Consider the following 26,024-nt stretch of genomic DNA (forward strand, 5'->3'; position numbering starts at 1 on the left):
CTCTGTGAAGTCAACAGAATGTCAGTTGGAAGGGACCTTAAATGATCTTATTTAAACCTCCAATCCAACACTGTAGCACCTGACATATAATACAGCCACCAGGTGACTGTTTAGGAAATCTTTTTAAAGGCAGTATCATACAACAAAGAAACCAATCAAATCCTTCCAGTCTTGATTCCAGAAGAGTAAAGAATTCTTAGCACAGATACCTAACATCCATTATTATTTAATAAGAATTATTACCTACCAAATAGAATTATAGAAATTAGAATTACTTTCTCTAGAATTAAGTCTCTATAGTGTATTAATGCCTTTGCAGTGCTGTATTTTTTCCAAGTCCAAGGATATATTTGAACATTATAAACACAAAAAACTGGAATCCATGACCTTAAAATCAGTCTTAATAAAATGTTTTTAAAACTTACTCACTAAATAATCAGGTTCACTGTATCTGAAAAATCATTTACCATGCATATAAGAATTGAAAAGCAAATAAACTGGAGCTTGTATTTAAAAAGGAAAGTAGATGGCAGCTACTGCAAGAAGTACAAGAGACTCAGTGAGCGCAACACTTAGCTACTTCTGAGGATTTACTAGGAACTTTTAAATATAAGCTACAGTTCAGCAGCTTTTAAAATTTCATGTTTATTCATATTTTTCAAAATATATGTACATAAAAAAAGGAAGATTTACAACAGGAAAGATTGCCTTACATGCAACACAAATTCCAATGAACTCATGATGGGACCACACATGATTATGATGGATCTATTCAAGCCAAGCTTCTCAAGTCCATTACCCAGCCGCACTTCAGGCTGCAGATGGGATCCCAGCAGACAATGTAAGTGGAATGAATGAAACAAATATCTTTGCCTCTGGCAACACTCAAAGGGCCAGAAGACGTACATAAAAAAGTTTAAGACCATTAAAATGTCAAGTGCCACGGGGAGGATAAATGATAACCAGAAATCAGTGTTTGTCAAGAAGAAAGCTAGTACTATAGTTAACACAACATCACAATACTAAACAAATACAAGTAAGAGAGGGTTAGGTAGTTGGGCCGCTTTTTTTCTCTTTCCCCTTTTTTTCCCCCACTATCTCAAAAAGGAAGCCACTTGCTTGATATCAAAAGTGCTGTGGAAAGAAAGGGGGGGGGGGGAGAAACCCACAGATGAATCTGGAATCTAGTTTATTTCAGCAAACTGTATGTTTTCCCACTTAACATTTCTGCATTTGCAATGATGTAACTCTCCAACATTTCCTTATAAAAAAGGCAAACAGGAAGTGACAACTCATGCTCCAGATATTAAAAATATATTTAAACATTTGATCTAGAAATTTTATATGTATTGATTTTTGGTAACACCAAAAACCACAAATTGAGTATATTCCTGTATTTCCCCTTCAGTCAAAAACCAAGCGGTGGGAAAAACCTGTGCTTGCTATTAAGGGAACACAACGCCCTGGGCCAGTGAAAAATACCTGCAAACTGATCAGCATGAAAGTGGCCCAAGGGAGTCTGCATCTTCAGAATCTAATGAGAGCATAAGGTTTTTGGCTTATTCCCAAAGCAAAGATCTCTCTGTGTTTATAGGTGGAGGAAAGGGTTAGGGGAGTGGTTTTATAAATAATATTAATTATTATAGCTATAAACTGAAATCTCCAGGCAGGAGGCTTTGCAATTCAGTCAGTGCTACAGTGCCTCTGCTCTACTTCCAGCACCTGACCAGCATCCTGTTCTGATGCTTTCTACAAATATAAAAAATCTCTGCAGCTGTTTAGATAAAACTAGAAGTAAAAAAAAAAAGCCAAAGCTGACTGAACAAAAGAAAAAGGGTTGAGGTGGAGGGAGGAAAAAAAGACCAGTATAGATTATACATAGTTCAGGGAAGTCCAGAATTACTGCAGAAATTAAAATGACTGAGGAAAGGGGCAGGCACCAAGAACAGCACCTCAAGCTAACAAATGTCTAAACTGGTTTACATTCCCTCCCCACAATGTTCATAGCAGAGGAAAAAAAAATGTAATTTTAAAAGCATTCAAACTAAAACAAATGCACACTGACCTTAGAAAATAATATTTTGAATTTCAACATGATACCCTTTTTTCCTATAAAATTTACTTTTTTGCTTTGAAAGACTTCTTCATGGTGGATTTGCCCTTGCCAGGCAATTTCACTTCCTTTCTCACACTGGCTACAGGCTTCTTTGAAGAGCCACCACTAGGTTTCTTGATGACTGAGGGTGAGGGTCTGGCTTTCTTGGCAGGAGTTTTGGCCTTAGGAGGAGCTTTCTTGGGTAGGGGCCTAGCTTTCCCTCGCTGGGCAGCTGGTACTTTAGGTGCAGGCTTGGACCCTCTCTGTTTCACAGATGCAGCCTTCCCTGATGACTTGGCTGGGGTTTTCTTCTGCAACCTGTGAGAATCAAAGAGCAAAGGCGCTTAGTACTTGAGAGAGTCACTTTGCCAGGATGACCAAATACTTCACCAAAAAGAGAAATAGCTTAGGTAGAAGTCACCGATGTTAAGAATATGATTTATTATTTTTTAACCAGAGGCTTTATTAAAACTGTTTAAAACCAGAGGCTTTATTCAACCAATTCATGGAAGTCTACACATAACTCCATGACATTTTGCAAAGGAAAATATGGAATATTTTTCTTTGAATAACCAGACCAACTATGGATATACATATAGGTTTAACCAAAGAGTAAATTATATATTCACAGTGCTTATAAATTCAGAGTACCTGAATTTCCAAGAGGACAACTTCAAATATTACACAAAGAACTCGAGAAGGATCCTGAGTTATTAAAACACTTTTCATAGCCTCCCCTATTCCTGTCCTTTTCAGCTCTGAGAGAGAAGGGTTTTTTGCACACCCATACCTTCTCTTAGGCGGTGGCTCTTCATCCTCAGAGTCCTCTTCTGAGGAGTCATCTTCATCTTCATCCTCATCTTTAGAATCATCTGGCTCTTTCTTTGGAAATAGAACTCCTGGGCTATGGAGGAGAAAAAAAAAAGGAATAGCTAAGAGAGAAGTTCCACACAGGAAGAGAATGTGAGCCTAGGTGCTCATCCTGGGCATGCCCCACTTCCTCCCACCCTCCCCGAGAAATCAAGTTAGGGTTCAAATACCAGGTTACAATTTAACCTCTAACACATATACAAAGTTATGGCAAATCTATAAAAGTCCCAGGTCATACCTCATTCCCTTCCTCCCTCCATTTAATAAAACATTCTTAATCATTTATTTAGTAAGCAATTATTTAAGTTCCTGACACGTGTCCAGCACTGTATCAGCCACAAATGTATGTACAGCAGTGAATGATCTGGAAGGAAGTGAACAGTATGCGCAGCAGTACACATTTTTTGCCCTCATGATTCTGGTAAAACACTTAGCCTGAATCTCCTGAAAGTTTTAAAGACAAGGATATTCTATCTTTTCTTTGCACTCACTGGTAAAAATCTTGATCCCATTGATTAATAAGTCCTTAAATTATAACATTTTATGTGTATGACTTTAAAAATTAAAGTTTAATGTCTGAAAAATTCAAGTAACATGCATTCAACCATGTAACACCTCTGAACACAAAGAGGAAAGAAAGCCACACTATTTTCCTGATAAAATAGAATTTTAGTGGTATGTATCATAGCATTTTACTAGAATGAAAATGTAAGAAGACTGTAGCATGGGTACGTAGAACAATACTGGGCCCAGGCCCCTGAGAGGTGCTCAATATGTTGTTTCAATGAATAAATAATTATGTATAAAAGACAGGTTTTCAAATAAATGTCCCTATCTCTAGTATGAGAAAGGCAAGTCAGTATTCTTTGAAGCAGCCAATGCTCTCCCTCCTTGGTGACTGACAACTGAAATGTATATAATCTTCTAATAATCTTACTATCATTATCATTTACTAACTGAAGAAGGAATGAACACAAAAATGACTGGCTAAGGATCTCCAATAATTCAATGCTTGACTTCAGAAATAGTTGTTTTAACAATAACCTCTAGCAGCATAGCCAAAATCCCCATTCTCACATGAAAACCTTTTGCTCTAAAACAACACTGCCTTAAGTAGTCTTTATTTTCAAGTACATCCAGTTCAGAGTAACAATAATAATGGTAAAATAAGTAAGCTGTGCCTGTAACCTAGAATAAGATTTAAAATTACAATGACCAATACTGTACATTCTAGGCCAGATACTTACCTGGGGTAATAGGGAAAACAGAGCTGGAAGGTGCCACTGAATCCTTTACCAGAGATCTGTTCCATCCACCCGTTCTTCTCACATTTCTGCAGGGTTTTCTTCAGCAAATGCACTAAACAAAGTTCAGAAATGAAGAAAGTTGAGTTATTCAAATTTTGTAGTTCTCTCAATCACAATCAGTTACACATCTATTTAAAGTTCTGTCACCTATAGTAACTGACATATGCTAAAGGGCTCCTTTGTAGCCTAAGGAATTAACTAATTGACTAAACAATTAAGTGTCCATGAATTTGGCAAGAATTAAATTACAATGGCAAGAGACTTAGTGAGAGACCACTGAGTCAAATTCCTCATTTCACAGAATAGGAAATAGGAGCTCAGAGTGGTTAGTGATATGCCCTATAGTTGCACTTAAATGGTTAATAGCTGACCTAAAACAAAATCTCTATTATTTCCATTCACTCAAACATCTAATGAGTACCTGTAAGTACCGATAATCATCTAGGAGAATATGTAAAGATAAATGAAACCAGTAAACAGAACATTTATCATGGCTCCTAAAGTCCTCACCAACTGCCATCTTTCATACAAAGACACATCAAAAATATATTTTATGGTGATTTAGTGTCCAAAAAATAGCTGCAATATCAGTGAAAATGAAAAGGTTAATGACCAAATTCATCTTGTTTTGTCACACTCAACCCAAGAGAGAAAATCATGAAACAGTTTTTAAGGGTCAATATGCACAATTAACAAAGGATCTTTCTTAAGGGAAGATAAAAAGTCATACACACCAGTTTTCAAAGTACTTAAACAATCAAGAAAGCATTCCTTCATAACATTAAGAAATATACTGCATGTGTTAAAAGTCAGTACTGAGACTTCAAAATTACCTTTTTATTTAAAGCAATATATTCTAGTTTGTATCTTCTGGTACTTAATTTCCATATTCCTTACCCTGCACCATTATGCCTGTTGTAGTAGTTTACTGAGAAAATACACAATCTCACTAATCCCCATATGATAACGCTGCTAAGGCAAGGTTTCTAATCTCAAATCACTACCTGACAGGGTAAATATACTTTACTGAAAAAAACATATCTTCTGTTATAGGGCTTATGTCAATAAGAAATAACCTTAGTAGTAAACACTGGCTTGCTTTCAATGTGAAATTAGATGTTTTGGTAAACATTTAGAAGGCAGCAAAAAGATACTATACTTAACTTAGAGATTTATCTAAATTACAATAAAAATAAATACTAGGAAAATCTTTAGAGCAAGGTAAAAAATCAAATCCTAATCTTCAGCATACATTGTAAATTAAGGATAAGCCTTATTTTAATTTTTGTAAGTAATAAATTGTAATGTGTTGTTCTCTCTTGGTTTTTGTGGTATTTAATGCTTTGTTATTAATAGCACAACCTCTAGGTTTTTTCACAATATAATCCCCTTGATTCCAGTTAAATGTACATAACTGAGTCTTACTTTGATAGTTAGAATTGGTCCCTGGGTGGTTCTCCAGGACATACTTCTTCAGAGCAGTGGTGGAGCAGGTCTTCGGCTCATTCATGGCGGCAATGGCAGACAAGATTGCATATTCCATCAGGCTTCCACCAAGCAGGGGTTTCTCCCCTGATTTCTTCAGCTGTTTTCCAAGGAGGAAGAGAAAAGCATCAAGACAACACTCTCCCAAAGCAGGTCAAGACAAGACTCCTCTGCACCAGGTGGGTCGGAGTTCCTGCATTAGCACAGATATGTTTTACAATAAATTGTCAGGTTAGGGACTTTCTCTTCCCGCTCATCAGGTATTCAATCTAACTGAGGAGTCCCAGCCCTCCTATGGATATTTTCTTCTTCCATCTACCTTTCCATCCAATCTAAAATAGCAACAGCTAACCTAACCCAGAGAATGATAGCTCTACTCTAATAACCAGGTTAATACTATGCCCCCAATAAATTATAAATTAAGATATTTCTGAGAATACTTCCTTTTTCTGAAACTGAAAAAATACTCATAAAAATAATAAATACCCTTTTTAATCCTGTAAGGAAAACAGCAAAGTTTGATAAATATTTAGGGTATCATACAATACAAAATTTCATAGCACATTTTAAGTACAAAAAACTGGTGAACAAAAGCTGGCACCAATAAGCAAAAAGGGTAATAGGACACTCAGGTATGCTCTACAATAGTGATTCTCAATGAGTGGTCCACAAAACCCTTGTGGTTTCCTGGGAACCTTTCAGAGGACCTGTAAGGTCAAAATTACTTTCACAATAATACTAAAATGTGATCTGCCCTTTCACTTTGGTGATATTTACATTGAAGGTTGGAAAAGCAATGATGGATTAAACTGCTGCCACTCTACCAGAAATCAAGATGAAGGCACAAAAATGTACCAGTAGTTTTACTGTATTCCTTAATGCCACGCACTTGTGCTTTTTATTTTTTAAAGAAAATTTCACTTGGGTATGTCCCGGATGAAGTAGTAAAAATGATTTTATTAGCTCTCACCCCAGCATGTGTCTTTTTGGTATTTTATGGCACAGAATAGGAAGAATGCATAAAGCCTGTTGGCTGCATGTGGAGGTGTGATGGTGGTCTCAAGGAAAAGCTCCCCAGCGATGGAGTTACAAACTGGACTACCTGCACTTTTCATGGAACACCCTTTTTACTTGAAGGAACAACAGATAAACAAACTATGATCATTTGGACTTGGGTATCTGGTAGACATTTTCTTGAAAATGAATTAAGTGAACATGTCACTTCAAGGAAAACAACTTAAAGTATTTGTTGACAATGATAAAATTAAACTTTTCAGGAGAAAATTACTTTGATGAAAAATTCTACCTACTACTATGAGCTTGATAATTTTCCAGTACTTAAATATTGTTCTGAAGAGATGGTAGGTAATATTAATGAATGTGATTTTTTTTTTAACTGTTTGAAATGAGGCAACATTTAAAAAATCTGCATAATTCGGTGAACCACTATTTTCCAAATGACCACTTTACAAAAGTATGCATGGTTAAAAGATCCACTCAAAGTTCAAGACAGGCCAAAGGATTTTAAGGTAAGAGAGTACAAAAAAGTTCACAGATACGGTTTCAGATTCCACAAAGCTAACTAAGCTTTAAGGAATTACCACAAAATCAATTAATATACTACACCATTTTTAACAGAATAAAGGAGAAAAACCACACGATCATCACAGAAGACAGAAAGGCATTCGATAAATCCAACAGCCATTCATAGTAAATACTCCCAACAAACTAGTAATAGAATAGAACTTTCTCATCCACATAATAGGCATCTACGAAAAATCTACAGCTAACAATGGTGAAAGACTGAATGTGTTCTCTTTAAAATGGGGAACAAGATAAGGACGTCAGCTCTCATCACTATACTGGAGGTTCTATCCAGTACAATCAGTCAAGAAAAAAAAAAAGATATCCAGATTGGAAAGGAAAAACTGAAATGGTCTTTATTTGTAGATGACATGATCTTGTATGTAGAAAATCCTAGCGCATCCTAAGGAACAGCAAAGTCCTAAGGAACCCACAAAAAACTACTAGAACAGCAAAGTCAGAGGATATAAAGCTCAATAGACAAATCAATTGTAATTCCATGGGCTAGTGATGAATAATGTGAAAATGAAGTAAGAAAATTCAATTCATGATAGAAAAAGAATACTTGGGAACAAATTTAACAAAAGAAGTGTAAGACATGTAAACTGAAAACTACAGTGTTCTATTCAAGAAGTTAATGGTCTAAAAAAAGAGGAGACAGTGTGCATGGATTGGAAAACTTAACATTTTAAAGATAGTGATTCTTCTCAAATTGATTTATAGGTTCAATGCAATCTCCACCAAAATCCTATCTGGCATTTTAAAAATTGACAAATGGAGACTGAAATTCATATAGAAATGCACACAACTCAGAAGAGTCAAAACAATTTTGAAAAGGAAAAAGAACACTTGTATTTCCCAATTTCAAAACTTACTGCAAAGCTACAGTCATCAAGACAGTGTGATCCTGGCATTAAGGATTCACACATAGAATCATGTAATGGAATTGACAGTCAAGAAATAAGCCCTTACATTTAATGGTCAATTGCTTTTTGATAAAGATGCCAAAGCAATTCAGTGAGGAAAAGGACAGTCTTCAATAAACAACTGGTTATCCACATGCAAAAACATGAATTTATACCATTAATCTCTTACCACGAAAGAAAACTCAAAATGGATCTCAGACCTACACTGATTTATTAGATACAATACCAAGAATACAAGCAATTAAAAAAATTGATAAAGTGGACTTCATTAAAATTTAACACTTTCATTCAAAAGAAAAGAAAGTGAAAGCACAGGCCACAGATTAGGAGAAAATATTTGCAAATCATATATATACAGTTATTATCTAACTCTTATAATTTAGTAAGACAACCTAATTTTCTAAATAGGCAAATGGCTTGAACAGACATTTTACCAAAATAGATAAATAAATGTCCATTAAACATGTGAGAAGATGTTCAACAACAGTAGTCAGTAGGAAATGTGAACCAAAACCAAAATGAGATACCACTTTGCATCTATTACCAATATGGCCATAATAAAAAGAGATAAGAACAAGTATTGGCAAAGCAATGGAGACTGGAATCCTTATAGCTGCTGGTGGGAATGTAAAATGATGCAGCTACTTAGGCAGTTTCTTAAAACATAAATTCATCATATAATCCAGCAATCCACACTGATAGTTATATGCCCATGTGAAGTAAGAACATATTATCTGCCCAAGATTTGGATGTAAATTTGATTGGCAACATTAACCATAATAGCTAAAAAGTAGAAATAACCCAAATGTTCAACTTGTAAATGGATTAACAAAAATGTTAGATCCATATAAAAGAATACTACTTAGCAAAAAAAGGGAAATCAAAGTACTGATTCATGCTGTACATGAATACAACTCAAAACATACTATGCTAAGTGAAAGAAGCCAGACACAAAAGATCACATATTGTATAATTCTATCTCTATGAGATATGCAGAAAAGGCATATCTATACAGAGAAAGTAGATTAATAAGGTTGACTGGGGATAGGAATGGGAGTGATTACAAATGAGCACAGGGGATCTTTTTGGGTGATGGAAATATTCTAAAACTGGATTGTGTTGATGGTTGTACAACTGTAAATTTACTAAAGACCACTGAATTATAAATTGTAACTTAAACAAGTATATCTTAGGGTATATGCCATACCTCAATAAAGCTATTATAACTCATTTTTTGAATTTTGGCATAATATCAAAGACTAATGATATTCAAAACTACTTGAACATTATCTTAAAATACTCTACCCTTTTCTAAACTATATCTGTTTTAAACTGGATTTTCTTCATAAACATAACCTAAAATATACTGAAACAGATACATTATCTTCTATTAAGCTACATATTAAAGACTTTTGGAAAAATGTTACAAACTACTTTTCTTCTCATTAAATTTTTTTTGTTTTGGAAAACAGAGTTATTTTTCATAAAAGATGTTATTTATGTTAACATGTACTGGGGGGTCTCTTATTTTTTAAATGAATCAATAAATACATAAAATGTAAAAAGCTTTTATTTCTAATATGGTGAATACTGATAGGTATAACCCATGTAAACAAAAGCTCTTGAGGCCTTCAATACATTTTTAGAGTATAAGGAAGTCCTTAAGCCAACTTTTGAGAACCACTTTTCTACAACCAAGCCTTTTTGGTCTCTAACCTGGAATGTCCCAGAGGCACCTTTGCCAGTTATTTGTTCTAACTGGCCTCTCTCTACTGCTCTTTGCAGAGCATTCTTCAACAGCTGAGGCCTGCAGAGAAAACAAAAAATAGCGATAAATATACCAATGAAGAAAGTTTTGAAAAAATAGATCCAGGGCTAGTCCCTGAACTAAAGTTCTGATCCCTATTATATGTAGTCACTTGTTAAAATGGACAATAAATAAATTATTGGCACCCTTCACAAGTGGCATTCTTTTTTCTTCAAGCAAAGCAGCTAAGTCATTAGCTGGACATACACAATCATGTACCATACAGAGCCAATTTCCAAATTGTCAGGGTAGCTCCAAAATCCTATCATTTATCATCATCACATCAAAAGAGTAATCAAACTGTAATCAAAGTCCCATCCAACTCTGGAATTCTCTGAGGCAAAATTTTCAGATGTTTTTAAAGTATATAACACATTAACAAAACACAACAGAGTCACTTTTTGCAAACCAGTTATCTAAAGTCAGCCTAATAAAATATAATTCCCTGAGAAAGAAAATGAGCTCTTCTTATCATAGTATCTGTCTTAAGAGGGTTATAGTTAAGAAAAAAAAAAACAGGTCATTAAAACCAAATGGCAACTAAGAAAAAACTGAGTATCATTAAAAAGATAAGGTGTTGAAGCAAGAGCTCTTTTGTCAAGGGGCAGTGGTCTACATGGTGGGTGGGGAACCTCAGGTTCAGCGAGACACTCAAGCTGACTTAGGATTTAAGAGTATAGTATTAAACGAGACAGAGTCAAATAGAAAGCTAAACATCCATGCCAACAATACATCTGAAAGAGGGTTAGCCATAATCTATAAGTCTGGTGATGTGTTTTGATGCCTCTCAAGAATTCCAAGAATAGCACTCAATGAGTAGAATATCATGAGACTCTTGCAACTGGTTAGCTGCTAGGTAGACAGAAAAAAGATCAGTGGGGCAGCCACTGAGGGACAGAATAATGAGAGCCAAACTATTATCATTTGATGTGCTTCACTGAGCTTTGGTATTTTTCTATGGAGAAGAAACTCTGGATCTTTTATTAACCTCTAAGCATAACAGGCTGAGTGAACACCACTGTTTTTAATTACATCATCCTTATGTTCAGGGAGGAAGAGTAGCATCAATGTTCTAATAGGATGCTGAAGACTACTTACTATGCTATCAAAGCTTGTGAATCCCTGACAGTCACACAAAGAAACTCTCAATTTAAAACAAAAATCCCAAAGAAAATACTTCTAAGCCAGTGCTATTCCATTCAGGATGAATGACTTACATCATAACACCCTCCACTCCCCCACTGCACACACTCAAAGTCATTCATCCCACAAACATTCACTAAGTATTTATTATGATTATGTAGGAATAAACATGTAGATCTGGTCACTAAACTCAAGGAGTTTAAGAGATGTTGAATACATAATAATTATGGTAGAGAATGACAAGGGTCAGGGTTGAAGTACACGCACAGAGGTTTGGGAAGGCAACTGAAGGAGTAACTTAACTGTCAAACAATTTTTCTATTAGTTGCTCCATAAGTTAGATGGGTTCTCAGATTGGTCCCATTTCTCTAATCACTGCCATAACGTTACAGCAAACCCACCATGCCCTCTCCCCTCTGGGCACTGTGCTGCTGTTTTTCATAGTGCACACCACTATTGGATCAATACACCTACAAAGAGACCCTTTGATACTCAGCTGACCAGGTGTCAGGTCTTAATGCCTCAATCCAGATTCAAAGTCCTCCATAACATGGCCCCATCGCTTGTTAGCCCAGACCCAGCCAGACCCAGGCTTTCTTCAATTCCCAGTGAATACGAACTCCTGCCTCTGAAATGTTCTCATGCAGCTCCTTTCAGAATACCTTCCTCATCTATCATCCCATCTAAATTCTACACATCCTTCTAGACCTCATCAAGGCTCATTTCTTTAACTTATTGCTAACTCCCAGGCAAAGCTACCTTTCCTGAAAAATTCTACAGTACATATCACACCATTTTACATTATGGTGCCAAGTGTTGTTCTAAATGCTTTACATGTATGGAATAAACAAGATTAACATAATGACCCCAAGAAACAGGTACTGTTGTTACTTGTACTTCACCAAAGGGGAAAATGTTAAGTGACAGAAAAATTCAGTCATTTCTCCAAGGTTACACAGCTAGACAATTTGAGAATCAGGTCACCAACTTGTTCTGACTCCAGATTCTGCATTCTTACCATGCTGTGCTTGCACTTTCCAATGTAAAACAACTCTGAACAGTGGGAAAGCAAGAGGCATATAACTGAAAAATACAGGTCTGATTTCCCTAGTGAACAGCCAGATAACCCTGAGTAAGAATTTTTATCAGCAAATTTGAGGTAGGAATATATATTTTTAAATCTATTTTGAGAATTATGGAAAACAATGTAAACAAAAGTGTTTAATAAAGCCCTATACAAATTCCAGGGACTCTTTTATTATTATAACAAGTTTTTTAAAAATATTAGTCCAGGATAATTAGAAAACAGAATAATAGGTGATTGTTGGTGGCCATGTTTTTCAACTTGTGGAGAGAGTAGGTCTGCACTGACAGATGAAAATGAAAGCCATGTGCAGAGAGAGCTGAACGTAAAGGATGGAGAGCAAAATGCAGCAGAAAGGATAGCAGCAACGGTTCTGAGTGGCAGGAATCTAACTAAGAGAGTTATTACATCAGTCTGTTAGAAATGCATAAACGGAATTAAGAAGATCAAGAGACTCTTGACATTACTCAAAGAGTTGAAACACCCAAGAATCTAAAGGGCCTCTGAAGAAATTAATATGTTTAGAGAGAAGTACAGGGCATAAAACCAATTCTTGGGATATGTTCACATCTTGGTGTGGGTAGAAGAGACAAACAAAAAAACACAGTATAATGAAGTTACACCATACACAAAGATTAGATAGTAAAATCTGATTTCTCATGCTATGTGACAGAGTTAACCTTGAAAGTTTCTCAAGGCACTGTGAAGCCAGCCCAAAGTCTATGTAAACCCAACATACCAATTTTTTCCCTAGGATTGCAATAAATCATTATCAAACTAAGGAAGTGCCTTGCATGTTACATAAAAAATGGTCTTTAAACATTAGAATTATGTTTAGGTGTAATGCTCACTCATACCATGAGAATTATGTTGGAACTGAGGCTAATAATAGTAACATTTTTGATCATTTACTATGTGCTAGGCCCTGTTCTAAGAGCTTAACATGTACTAAGAGATTTAAGCCTCCAAACAACTCTTGTGTTATACACTGTTTATCAATGAGGGAACTGAGACACAGATAATTTATTCAGGGATACAAAGCTAGAAAATGACAGAATCAGGATTTAAACCTAAAGAGTCTGGTTCCAAAGTCGGTGCTCTTAACCTCAGTGCTCTACAGCCTCCAGGATATGGGAGCAGATATTCATGTTTCATCCCACATGCTCTAGGACATTATGTTCCTTAAGTGGAACGGCCAGGTGAAGTGCCCATATTCATTTATTCAACTAATATTGATTGAGCATCTATGGTGCGCTAGGCTTGGGGTAAACAGAAGTGAAAAACATTGATAAAAATCCTGGCTTTCAGGAATCACCTCCACAATTGTCATTTTATGCCTCAGTAACGCAAGTCAGTACTGTACTAGGACAATGTGCATTCAGTATAGAAATCGTCTGCAGAAAGGACTCTGGATTAAACACAATTTTCCAAAAGTCACTGTAACAAAGATTTCACACAAACACCCTCAAAACACAAACTCCGTGAATTACAAATTTAGGCAAATTATATCTGCATGAGTCCACAAACACATCTGACATCTAAATGATCAGCCTAGATGTTTTTCAGTGGCAGTTTTTTACAAATGAATTATCACAATTCTCTGAATTTTACATTATATGTTTCAATTATGATTATGCTACTTCTATGTGGCATTAAGTGTTAATCAGAAGCCTGAGTTCTCAGTTAAAACTCTAAATAAAAAATTATGAGTACTAACCATCTTGCAACTATTAGGAATGGCTACTATCAAAAAAACAGAAAGTAACAAGTGTTGGAGAGGGTATGGAGAAATTAGAACCCTTACGCACTGTTTATGGAAATGTAAAATAGTGTGGTCACAGTGGAAAACAGTATGGTGGATCCTCAAAAACTTAAGAATAGGATTATTTTATCAGCCAGCAATTCCACGTCTGGGTATGCACCCAAAGAACTGAAAGCAGGTCTCACAGAGGTATCAGTACACCAATGTTGATAGCACTATTCACAAAAGCTAATGAAAGCAATGTAAGTATCCACTGACAGATGAAAAGATAAGCAAAATGTATTATATATACACAAAGGAGTATTATTTAGCCTTAAAAAGGAAGGAAATTCTGACAAGTGACCATGTGAATGAACCCTGAGGTCACAAAAAGGCAGCTACATCTTGTAAGATTCCAGTAATGTGAGTTACTTAGAGTGTCAGATTCATAGAAACAGAAAGTAGAATGGTGGCTGCCAGGGCTGGGGGAAAAGAGGGAATGGGGAGTTACTACTTAATGTATATGGGGGATGAAAAGAATTCTGGAGATGGATGGTAGAACTTTATGAATATATTTATTACCACTGAACTGTACACTTAAAAAGATAGTAAATTTGTGTATTTTACCACAATAAAAAATATTTTAAGTAATGAAAGATGAGAGTACCTAAGAGTTTTAACAATGGATATTCTTGCAACTGACATTATGAAAAGAATTACTCTATCAGAGTCTTAATAAAAGTTAACATGTGGTCTGGGTTTCAAAAAGAAACTAGTTAGAGAATATGAAGAGAACGTATTGGGACAAAAAATAAAACCAGAAAAGGTTTATTCCTAGCCTAGTTAAAAAGTAACTCTTCTTGAATATTTAATCTTTCTTTCTCATGAAAAAGGGGCTAAAAAAATAACAGAGATATCTATGCTTTAAAGTCTAAGCCAATGATTCCTACCTGATGTCCACTCTAAGTTTAGGGTAATACTGAGACACATATTTCCTGATGAGACTGTAGGAAGCTTCTTTAGGTTCACAAAGGCGAGTAAAGGCCAGTGGGAGGATGTCCTCCAATTTTACTTGGGGTTCTGGATCCACTGCAGAGCTCCTGTTCTGAAATATAGTATCAAAAATCATCATTAACATGATACAGAGCTCTGATCAAACACTTCTATATTCAACTCAAGGAATTTCCTAAGTTGACTGACAAATCAATTAGCCAACAGAAAACTTTTTCCCATATTCAAACAAATCCTAATACCACAGTGGAGCAATGTCTTTTGTGTGTTAGTTTCTTTGAGATAAAAATTTCAGATTGAGAGTTAAAAATACACATAAATATAAAAAGGAACAGTAGACTTTATTTAAAGGTCTTAATTCTTAGCCTTCAATAATAAAGAACGACAAGGATCATGCAGTGCCAAAAAGCATCACACAGAAAGTTGTTTTTGAAATGTGCCTGAAAGTTTTATTAAGAAATACAAGTCTTCATACTACACTGACAGACAGTGACTGCATTGGGGTATGGGTGGGGACTTGATAATATGGGTAAATGTAGTAACCACATTGTTTTTTCATGTGAAACCTTCATAATAGTGTATATCAATAATACCTTAATAAAAAATTAAAATAAAAAAAAAGAAATACAAGTCTTCAGAGTTGTAAAAATAAGGACATAGAGAAATATTCATGATTTTAATTACTGACAGAGGAAGTACTAGATATTCCACTTTATTGTTGTATAATTCTTTCCATAAATGAAATTACATGTCTTGGATGAGAGGGGGAATGTATTTACAAAAAAAAGAAAAGAAAAACTGGCTCTGGGTATAGTTTTGGAGTCTAATATTAAGTAAAAACTTATTTAATGCCTTTTTTGGTTTGAAAGATACTTCATAAAAAGTAGTACAATTTATAAAGCTGAAGGTAATTCAATATAGGGCAGCTAAGTGCATGGGCTCTGGGGCTGGGGTGCTTGGATTTGCAGTGTCTATTCAACTCACTAGCTGGGTGATAATGAGCAAATTACTTACATAACCTCTCAAGACCTTAGTAGAAAGGCTGCACTTTGTATAATGCCTGGCACACAGTGAACACTCAAAAAACATTGCTATTAGCAGCAGAGCCATTACAGTGCTCAATCAAACTGAGGTATAGACTTACCTTTCTGTTTCTGGATTTCTGAGGTGTTTTTCTTGATTTTTGGACCACAACAAAACTCCCAGAAGCACCTTTTCCCTTTACCTAAAGTAAATTAATTCAGTTGCAATGACCAATATTTTTATTTTAAATTATTTTGGTTTTCTTATTTATAATGTTGTACTAGATCAAGTGAATTACAGGGTATGGTAATGTAAGAACTAATGTAATGCTGTTGAACTCTTCAAAGGAAACAGAACAACAGATGAATCAAAAGACTTGGATCCTACTTACGGTACAATCTCACTCTTCAATAACGGGATAGCCCCATAAACTCTCTAAGCTTTTGCTTCCACATCTACAAAACTGGGGACAATGTGATAACAGGTTCAACAGTCTACTACAACTTAAAAAAAAAAAAAAGAAAAAAAGCCCCATGGAAGGAAGGGAAGGGACACAATCTCTTGGGGAAAATGAGAACACCTCTATCTTGAAAGGAGAGTAGGTCCTTGGCAAAAGTTTAAATTTAGTTATCTCAGGCCACAATGCTTCCCAGTTTGTCATTACAGATTATTACTGCATATGGGGAAGGTTATCTAATAATTCTTGTATCTAATAATGGTATGTGTAAATCTTACCATGTACGTCCGCAGTTTACAAAGTACTTTCACAGAAACTTTAAAGTTGATTCACATTAACCTGAGTTCTCCACACCTCTCAGCAACAATACTTTTAAATTGTTCAAAACAGACCAACAGACAATACTTTAAACTTTATCTACACTGCTATGAATGCAACAGTCAAGCTAAAATGCTTTTAACCTATAAACTGTTTAAGGATCAGACTGAGAGTCAATGTATGAAGCAAGAATAGGTCACAAACTGTATTTTCATAAAGAAAACATGAAGCCAGCCCATAAACTGTGCTGATACACACTATGATATAGGAGAGGTCTTTGGTTCTAATTATATTGGTTAGATAATACCCTTTAATCTATGATTATTTTGAAAGCCATTTAAATATTAGTTTTACAACATTTTGAGAAAGCTAGAATGTAAGCTCCACATAACAGGAATGTCTGTTTTACTCACTGATGGACTCCCAAGCTCCTGGCACACAGAAGCCACTTGATATATGTACTTATGGAATTAAGTTATTGATGAAAGTTCCTAAGCAAGAGTTTTAAATGCCTGAGTGGCACAGAATTCTGTATGAATCAAACCATGCAGAAAGGTACAGAAGAAAAGCAACAGCATCCTGGGAATACAGTGGCCTACGTCCTCAGAATCATCTCTGCCATTATGACGGGACCTTGGTGGTTACATCATCCCTCCTGACCTCTGAAGAGGGTTTAGGTAGAGCCCATTCTAGCTTTAGATTTTTATGATTCTAAGCAATATTTTGATGTACTATGCAAAGTAACAGAGATTTTTAACTGAAATCAGTAATTGATTTTAGTACTAGTTGCAATTTACTCAAGCTTCTCTAATGCTCTAGTTTCTAAATAGTATCTCAATAGTTTTAGATACTATTAAGGTGAACCCATTTCAAAGACAATTTAAAATGGTAAGTCTAGTCACCTGAATCAGGCTTTAAAACTAAGAACAATTATCTTTTTTGCTATTGCAAAAATAGGATTCCTTAAACCCTACTTCTCATCTTCAGCACTACATGATCTCAAGCACAAGCAACCCCCCCAAAAAATCCAATTAAGGGTACAAGCAGCTAGAAAAAAATTACACTACCATGCTGCTCCTGCTTTCTAGAAAAATTAACTCGTTAAAGGTAATTGGCACCAGTGATTTTGAAACCTAGTCTCAGATAATAAACCAGGTTAAGCTTAAGCATTTCACTATTAACTTATTTTGAACAAAAAGATACAAAGACCTAAATGTTACTAAATATGGACTTAGAGCAAATACATGTTGAAATGATCTTACTACCAGTAACTGTTTAATACCTGTTTGATGACACCTCTACTTAATTCTCTTTTCAGTGCTTGTTTAAGGAGGTAGCCCCTTCTCTCCAGCTCCAGAGAAGGGTACTTATGGATGATATATTTTCGAATAGCAACCACTGATGCACCACTCTTCTGGAAGCATGCCTAGAAAACAGATTTATCAAAACTTTACACATTAAACTATTTTTCATTAGACAGAGAATCTGACATGTTTTCAAAATAAATTATTTTTGAAGTGAACTTGATAATGGATGGTAAAATCCATTTTATCCGGCAGGGAAGAATGAATGATATTTCAGGTAACTTCTTCATGGCTATGGAGAAATACAGAGTTACACTATTTCTGAAGTAATACTTATAAAATTGTTCAAAACAGCCAAAGAGAAGATACATGTGAGCAACATTTTGTGTGTTAATGAAGAACCTCTTTCCATTTTACTTTGATTCTATATTTAGAAGACAGATCATTAGCACTGAGAACGGGGAAAGCAGAATGTTTCTAGCACCTGTAGGACCACAGAGCCGGCCCATTTTATGGAATGAGCTCTGGCACACCAGGACCATTATTTTTCTGCAGTTTTTGTGTGATTGTCAATGGAGAATTTAAGCAAAGATAATCTGAATAAATGGCATAAAACCGGGTTTACTTAGGACAAAGTCTTATGGGAGTTTTGGGTCACAAGGAAGGCATTTAATTGTAATTTAAAGTGCCCTTTTCTATTTCCATCCTACTTATCTATATTCCACCTAACTAATGCCCATGAAGATAAGTAGGAGTAGGTCATTATGTCACAAAGGCTGAAAATTTTTTTCAGACACTTTACATGTTGAGCACAGTTAAGCAGCATTTGTTATTTAGAAGGAGCTGTTATTTATCTAACGGGCAAGTCTACCAATTCTGTGTTGCCATTGTCTATAAACTGAATGTAGCACTTAGTCTCACAAGATGAAGACTTGATTGAATATTATGTTACGTACTTTGACAATACAGAAAAATAAATCACAGATAGATGGGCCAGAAAAGACTACAACACAAAACAAGCTGTATTATTATGGGTCACCTACTTCATATAAATGTGTCTCACCTACTACAACCTATTTAAGTTCACTCCAGGTCTTGTGAGAAGACACAAAGCCAAGAAAATCAAGCAGAAAAGAACTCTCTAAAGCTAAAACAATCCCTTGTGCCACCAAACTGACAATGAAATGGAAGTGGACAACAGGATTCCTGTTTGACTCAGAAAATGCTATCAGTGTTCTGAAATCATGATTTGTTACACTACATGGAACACACATTTTGTATATACACACACACAAACACAAACACACACAATCATACTCAAACTATTCTTTAGACCTAATTATACTATTTTAATTTTTCTGTTTTCTACTGTTTAAAAATTTTGGTTCCTCTCCATCCTTACTGTAACCCTGGTCCTCTAACCTAGGCTGAATGGTCACAAGGTGAAATACTTGAAGAAAGGGTACACAAAAGAGATCTCACTACAGCCAAGCTATCTAGACCAGAAAATTTTCTACTGAGTTGAGGGCACTCTTGCAAGACTACAGGGAGAGGTCTGATGGCAAACCCTTTTCCAGTTCATGTGTCAGTGCCTGTCTTCTAGTTCCTGAGAATGATCATCAAACAGGCTGCTCCTTCCTATGTACACCACCCTTGGTTAAACTGGTCTGTATACCACTCTCCCCAGTTCCAACCCAGATCCTATAGAGTCCCCAAAATAAGGGAGTTTACAGCTTCTACTTTAACTCCTCTTATCTAGTCATGTAAAATAAACAAAGCAATATTAATCAGAAAAATTTATGCACAAAAAAGCAAGGGCAGATTGGAAGGTAACCTTAAAAATTGAAATAAGAAAACTATACCTGATGATGTAAGCTAATGACAGTCAATGGATTATAGCAAAGCCATAAAGCTATATGAGGACAATAATTTTTCAAGTAGTTTGGAATGGCTAGGTAATGAAGCAAGCCATGATTTCTGAAGGGGTTTCTTATAGTTTAGCTGTGAAAGATAATAATTACCGATACTAGACACTCAGCTTTGAAAATGGACCTAAATATAGTATATATATTTTTAAGTAAAAATTCTCAATGCTGTTCAGTTAACCCTGAGTCCCAATTAGATTTCTTAAGGATAAAGATCCCATTTGTCTTATTCTATGCTGTATTACTAGTAGGGCTGCTTGACAGAGAAGTCAGTTCTCAAATATTTGTTAAATGAATTAACATGTTAAAAACCATACCTAACCAATAACTGAGTAAAAAAGAATCTAAAGATGAGTTTAAAATACTTGCTATAGTAAATTTGAATTTTTAAAAAACTTAACCAAATGTGCTCACCAAATGTGTTATTATAAAAACATGGAACTTCAAAATGGCTTTCTTCTATTTAAATCTCTTCTAGGAAGCAGAGCAAGATTTCTGATGTCCAGACATGAGTACATCATTTTCAAATAAGCAAAAGATGAACAGAATAAATGTAAGATGAACTGCTTGAAATAAAAACTTGCCTTAATGGCCTCAGTTAGGATTGCATCCATCTTGGGACGTGGGGAGGAAGCCATCGGTGTTTGTTTCTGGGCCCTGGCTAGTTGGCTGGCAGAAAGGGTAGCCCAGGAAGGTATTGTTTTTTTCACTTTCTTCTCCTTTTCTTTAGACTGATCTTTTTCACTTTAAAACAAAGAATTATTACACAAGATAAACGCTCCAGAAAGAGGTATAAGTCAGAAAGAGTACACACCAGGGAAGGATAAAAATTTATTTTTTAAATTTATTTTCACACTAAGTTGATTTGTAAAATAAACAAAATTTTACAAAATAGGACATTTAAAAAAAAATTGGGTACTATAAATGAATCAAACAGGTGTTTTCCCTTAGGTGCAGGAGAGAGGAATCATATAAATTAGTACTGGTATAAAGGGCCAGTACATAAAAAGAAATGAGAATTCTAAGTGTATTCTAGTGACAACTACAACAGATGCAATTTAGTATAATGGAAAGACCTCAAGCTCTGAGGTTAGAAAACCTGGGTTTGAGTTTTAGTTCCAGTATTTACTAGCCATATAATCTTAGCAAGTGAACCGAGTCTCAGTGTCCCCACCTGTAAAATAGTAATACTAAATACTTAACAAGGTTGTTGCAAAAGTTAATGAGATTATGTTTACAAACACAATTATGTGAGCCATAAAGCACTACACAAATTTTATTCTAATAACAACAGTACTCCACACACCTAAAATACAGGGTAGCTGTTAAAAACTTCAGGCCTTATGCCTATGAACTGGGCTAAAGGACTCCCTGGAATTTCAGCTAGAAGGTACAGTTATTATCAAGTTACTTCTTTATTAAAAAAGTAATTCCTAATGGTTCCAACCCATTATGAAAAGAATAGAAATTTTAAATTAAAAAAGAACTGCCACCTCACTGTACAGATTATCAACAGCCAATTTTGCAGTCAATTTCTCAAAGTCACCCTCCAACTGAATACTTCATCAAACATACAATTTTAGGTGGCTCTAGCAATGACTTTATAAATATAGATTAATTTTTTTCTAACATAAAGAAGCACATAAAAGAACACTCTGGCACAGAGGGAGGAATAAAATGGTGAAGTGTCTCCCAGATCAGAGTTTTGTAGTCATGATTCATTTCTTAATGAAATCATGTTGGTGCTTAAAATATGAGACATTCCCACAATGAATCTAAGTGCAAAAAACACATTCCAAAGCCAAAAGGAATGATTCTGATAGCTACTACAAATTCTAAAAGGCCATATAACTACAAATATGTATTTCAAATGATAAATCTAAAAAGTAAATCCAAATAGCACATATCTAGCATGAACCAATGTTAACACTTTAAAACAATATGACCAGCAGCCCTTTCACACAGTCTTCGATTATAAACAGCAGAAAGGTGTAACTCCTTACTCCTTTTTGGTTTCCTCAGAAGACTTGTTTTCTTCCTTCTCTTCATTCTCAGGGTCCCCCTTTGGATGCTCTGTCTCACTAGATGTAGCAGGTGGAGTTTCATTCTCTTGTTCTTCTACAGTGGAGACAGATTCCTCTGAACTTACATCTGGCTCTAAAAAAATCAGTTGAGAACAATTTCATCAGGAAGATATATTAGAGCCTGAATCAATAAAAGGGTACAAATTTATCTTGTTACAGATAAGTCAAATGTTCCAATTAACAGATGGATTCTAAAATGAACAAATGACTGTGAATACAGTTTTCTTTCCTTCTTTATGTCACTCTAACTGCCAATTCAAGGGGTTGTTTATCCAGACTATTATACATGGGAAAAGGAGATGGACTAGGAAATTAAATTAACACAGAAAAGGAAACTCATTTTATCCAAATCAAATCTTTTGATTTTCTACTCTGCAATATTAATGACTAGACTTGTACTTAAGCAATCAGCCATTTCATAATTTAACAGACACATCTTAGTAAGGGAATAAGTAATATAAAATTAACAAGCATTTTCCAAGTGAAATGATTAGATCAAGAGTTGAAATATGAGAGGGGGAATTCTGAGGTCTGCAGCTGCTTATCTATGTCTTTCCTCAGCATGTCTCTTGGAACAGCTACTATAAAACACAGAACCCTGGGAAATGGTTAAGTAGGGACTTTAAAATAAAAGGACCTCAGGGGCAAAAAAATAAAAATGCATGTTCGAAGAGTTTGGTCATTTAAATTATATGAACTAATTATTGGCATAAAGATGAAGACTTATTTCTGGACTTCACATAAACAAGTAAAAGAATAAGAATGACACTTCCTTCTTATAACCACCACCACATATATCCAATTCTAAAGGAACTTCTACTTTCTCAACAAATTAAAATTCTAAACCATAAATTTCAGGACAAACAACTATCATATGTAAATCTCATCCTGGATTATGCTCTTCAACCAGACTTGAATATAAGTAAAAAATCCTCCTATAGGGCATTACGATTAGCATGTGTAGTGGTGGTGGGGGCACGGGGAGGGCTGTACAGCACAGAGAAGACGAGCAGGGATTCTGTAGCATCTTACTACACTGATGGACAGTGACTGTAATGGTGTTTGTCAGGGGGACTTGGTGAAGGGGGAGCCTAGTAAACATAATGTTCTTTATGTAATTGTAGCTTAATGACACCAAAAAAAAAATCCTCCTATAAATGTTCAGCCCAAATTGAGATTTTAGAGTCATATATATTTGGATTCAGGTTCAGTCTTTGTAACTTTATAGCTTGCTATGTTAGGGCAAGTTCTTTGACATCTCCAAATCTCCCTCTATGAGGATAATACAAAATGTTTTCAGAGAAGCCTATATGCCAGCATTTGTACTGTGGGTAATTCCCATTCATCTTTGGTCTCTGCTGATTCTACAGCTGTTTCAAAAAGTATTAAGGTTGAACTTCATTATAACAACAGTATCTGGTGATACAGACAATAACTGCAGGATGTATCTTTATCACAATGTACCTTTTACTGTCTCTCACTCCAACAATTCGACCTGAACAGCTACATGAGTAAGAACTTATTAGTCATATTTACTTATTTATACATTGCCTTATTATAAAAAGCATGAAAAGCTAAGAACCATTTACTGGGTTTTACTAAACTAATAGAGCCATGAATTTAATTTCATATTATTCTCTCTTCTCAAGAATAATTACTTAATGGGTGGTGGCTTACTAAAGGTTTACTCAACAGATATTGAGTATGCATTATATATGACATTGTCTCCAACTCATTGAACTATTGTCCATTTCTGTGTGAAATGTAGGATTTATAAAATTTAAAATGAGTTAAGTCCAATCATCTTCATGTACAAAATACAATAATGGAATAGAGAGAGATTAAACATACAATCTGTGAGGTGACTTACCGGTCCTTTATAAATTCTCGGCTTATTTCTAATACTGTACACATGAACCATCCGGCATGAATTCTGAAAACTGATGTTAGTGATTTAATGGCTTCAGCTGGCTGTTAAACAAATATGGATCAAGATAGGCCACCAAGTGGCTTATATCACTGCTGGACAAAATAACCTATCTTCATTCAATTTACCAGCACCTATTACTTTTTTAATATGCTGATTCCTGTGTTTCCTGATTGCCTTAAGGCAGGGTACTCAAATTGCTTACAGTATTCATCTGAGGCTTTTGAGACAAAATCCAGGCTCAACCGTTAAAGAGCATATCCCTGGTGCACCAAGGGATAAAGGCAACAAGGGTCTATGTGTTTTTTATTCCTTATCTATACTGATCAGTAAATCTTGGTTCTAATAGCCATGACAGGGACAGCACCATGTGCTCATCCCTGGGAAACTCAAGATAAAAGGCAAGGGAGAAAGGAGAAAAGGATAATGAAAGAAAGCAAAAAATGGTGAAAAGGAAAAACAGGGAAAAGAAGAGGTGGGTTAGAGATGCCACAAAAGGGCCCTAATACTCCAGGTGATGAGTCTACATTTCTCTCAATTCATTCTGTTTCCACCTCTGGACAATTTTCTCTCCACCAAATACTGAAGTTAAATAAAACAATGTCTTGATTGCCCTTCTGCTCCCTTCAAGGCCTCCAGATGATTTCTGGGTGAGCCTTCCTTTGCCCATCAGGAAGGCCCAAGTCCTCCATTATTCCACAGGGTCCTCAATCCCATGACACTGTATGTCCACAGGCTACTTTTTGACTGTTCCTCTTCTCTCCATTTTTTAGTTTTTAATTCCAAGAACATGAAACTTTCTCCTTCCAAAAATCCTTAGTAGAGACAAGATGGAATTCTTACTTGTCCACAGGGTCTGGAAATGACATACCAACAGGTACCACACTTCTGTCTTTAAATGTTCCCCAAAAAAACTTAGTCAGTGAAAAAAGAGTAAGTTCAAGGAATTTATGGGACACTCCAAATTGGAGTAGAAACTTTTGCTTTTTTAAGTTTTTCGCTGCTTTACTTTACCTGGCTTTTCTTCCTCCCCTTCAGCAAGCTTGCTTTTGGGAGGAGTTTCCCGAGTAGAATTCACAGCTCGACGAATCGGCATGGCGCTATCTTCTACCTTCTAAGAAAAGAGATGGCCATAATCACACATGCATAGAAGTTTTTTTTTTTCTTTCCTTTCTTTCTCAAAGGGACCTAACTAGGTTTCAGAAGATGTAGGAGAATTCTTCAAGTCGACTCCAGGATCTGGTGCAAATTACTTTTAACAAGTTTGAAGTAAAGTATGATTTTTAAGAAGTACTTTTCAAAACATTTTATTTTAGCTAGAATTTCAAATGGAAACAATTACAATTTATTTGGAATACAGTTACAAGGTTGGAAGTTTTTTTCAGGAATTTGAGGAGGAAGGAAAGATGAAAAGAACTCTATGTCTATTTGATTTTTTTCAGATTCACAACCCAGACTCCCCTGAATAGAGGAAGGAACATGTACCAAGAAGGACCCAGCAGGGCCTGAAGTCAGGGACTGATCCAAGAGAGAGCTTCAAGAATGTGTCAGCCCCTACCTCACCTAACTTGTCCGCGTGGATCAGCTGAGCTCCTACTATAAGTGGGAGTGCCTTAGGATGGACGAGTTCACCTGGAGATGTATCAGTCGCCATTTAAAATAATTTCTAGGCCCGAGTACAGGTTACACTCTGAAGCCTCTGCTGTTAACCACAAGGATTTTTCCTAATGGTTTCAGTGTGGTGAAGAGTCAACCTAAAGCACAGAAAAGACCTGGTGTGAAGATTAACAAAAAAACAAAACTAAACTGTCTAAATTTAAAATACATCCAAAGAGAAAAAAATTTAACTATAAAACTTATAGTTAAGTGACAGATGACTTGGTCAGTTATCATTAAGATAAAATCACTAATGAAATATTAGCTATGTAAAGCA

The 26,024-nt window shown here is 35.5% G+C and overlaps 1 protein-coding gene across 7 annotated transcripts in view; it reads right to left on the minus strand.

Annotated features, from left to right (window-relative positions):
- Positions 1 to 626: 626 nt before the first annotated feature.
- HP1BP3 (heterochromatin protein 1 binding protein 3) overlaps positions 627 to 26,024 on the minus strand; it is a 30,463-nt gene continuing 5,065 nt past the window's right edge. For 3 of the 7 annotated variants that reach the window (XM_036914527.2, XM_036914529.2, XM_036914528.2), the window contains exons 2-13: positions 25,650 to 25,845; positions 25,106 to 25,205; positions 22,084 to 22,237; positions 20,665 to 20,824; positions 18,134 to 18,277; positions 16,198 to 16,278; positions 14,993 to 15,147; positions 9,984 to 10,074; positions 5,698 to 5,857; positions 4,213 to 4,324; positions 2,886 to 2,999; positions 627 to 2,413 (exon numbers count right to left, since the gene is read on the minus strand). In XM_036914527.2, coding sequence (XP_036770422.1) covers positions 2,119 to 2,413; positions 2,886 to 2,999; positions 4,213 to 4,324; positions 5,698 to 5,857; positions 9,984 to 10,074; positions 14,993 to 15,147; positions 16,198 to 16,278; positions 18,134 to 18,277; positions 20,665 to 20,824; positions 22,084 to 22,237; positions 25,106 to 25,205; positions 25,650 to 25,745 — 1,662 coding nt within the window. In that variant the 5' untranslated portion in view covers positions 25,746 to 25,845 and the 3' untranslated portion in view covers positions 627 to 2,118. Of the gene's footprint in view, positions 2,414 to 2,885; positions 3,000 to 4,212; positions 4,325 to 5,697; positions 5,951 to 9,983; positions 10,075 to 14,992; positions 15,148 to 16,197; positions 16,279 to 18,133; positions 18,278 to 20,664; positions 20,825 to 22,083; positions 22,238 to 25,105; positions 25,206 to 25,649; positions 25,846 to 26,024 lie in introns of those variants that run through there. The other 4 variants (XM_036914530.2, XM_036914532.2, XM_036914531.2 and 1 more) reach the window with 3 other exon arrangements.

This window comes from Manis pentadactyla, chromosome 4 (assembly GCF_030020395.1).
Source record: "Manis pentadactyla isolate mManPen7 chromosome 4, mManPen7.hap1, whole genome shotgun sequence".
Classification (NCBI taxonomy): Eukaryota; Metazoa; Chordata; class Mammalia; order Pholidota; family Manidae; genus Manis; species Manis pentadactyla.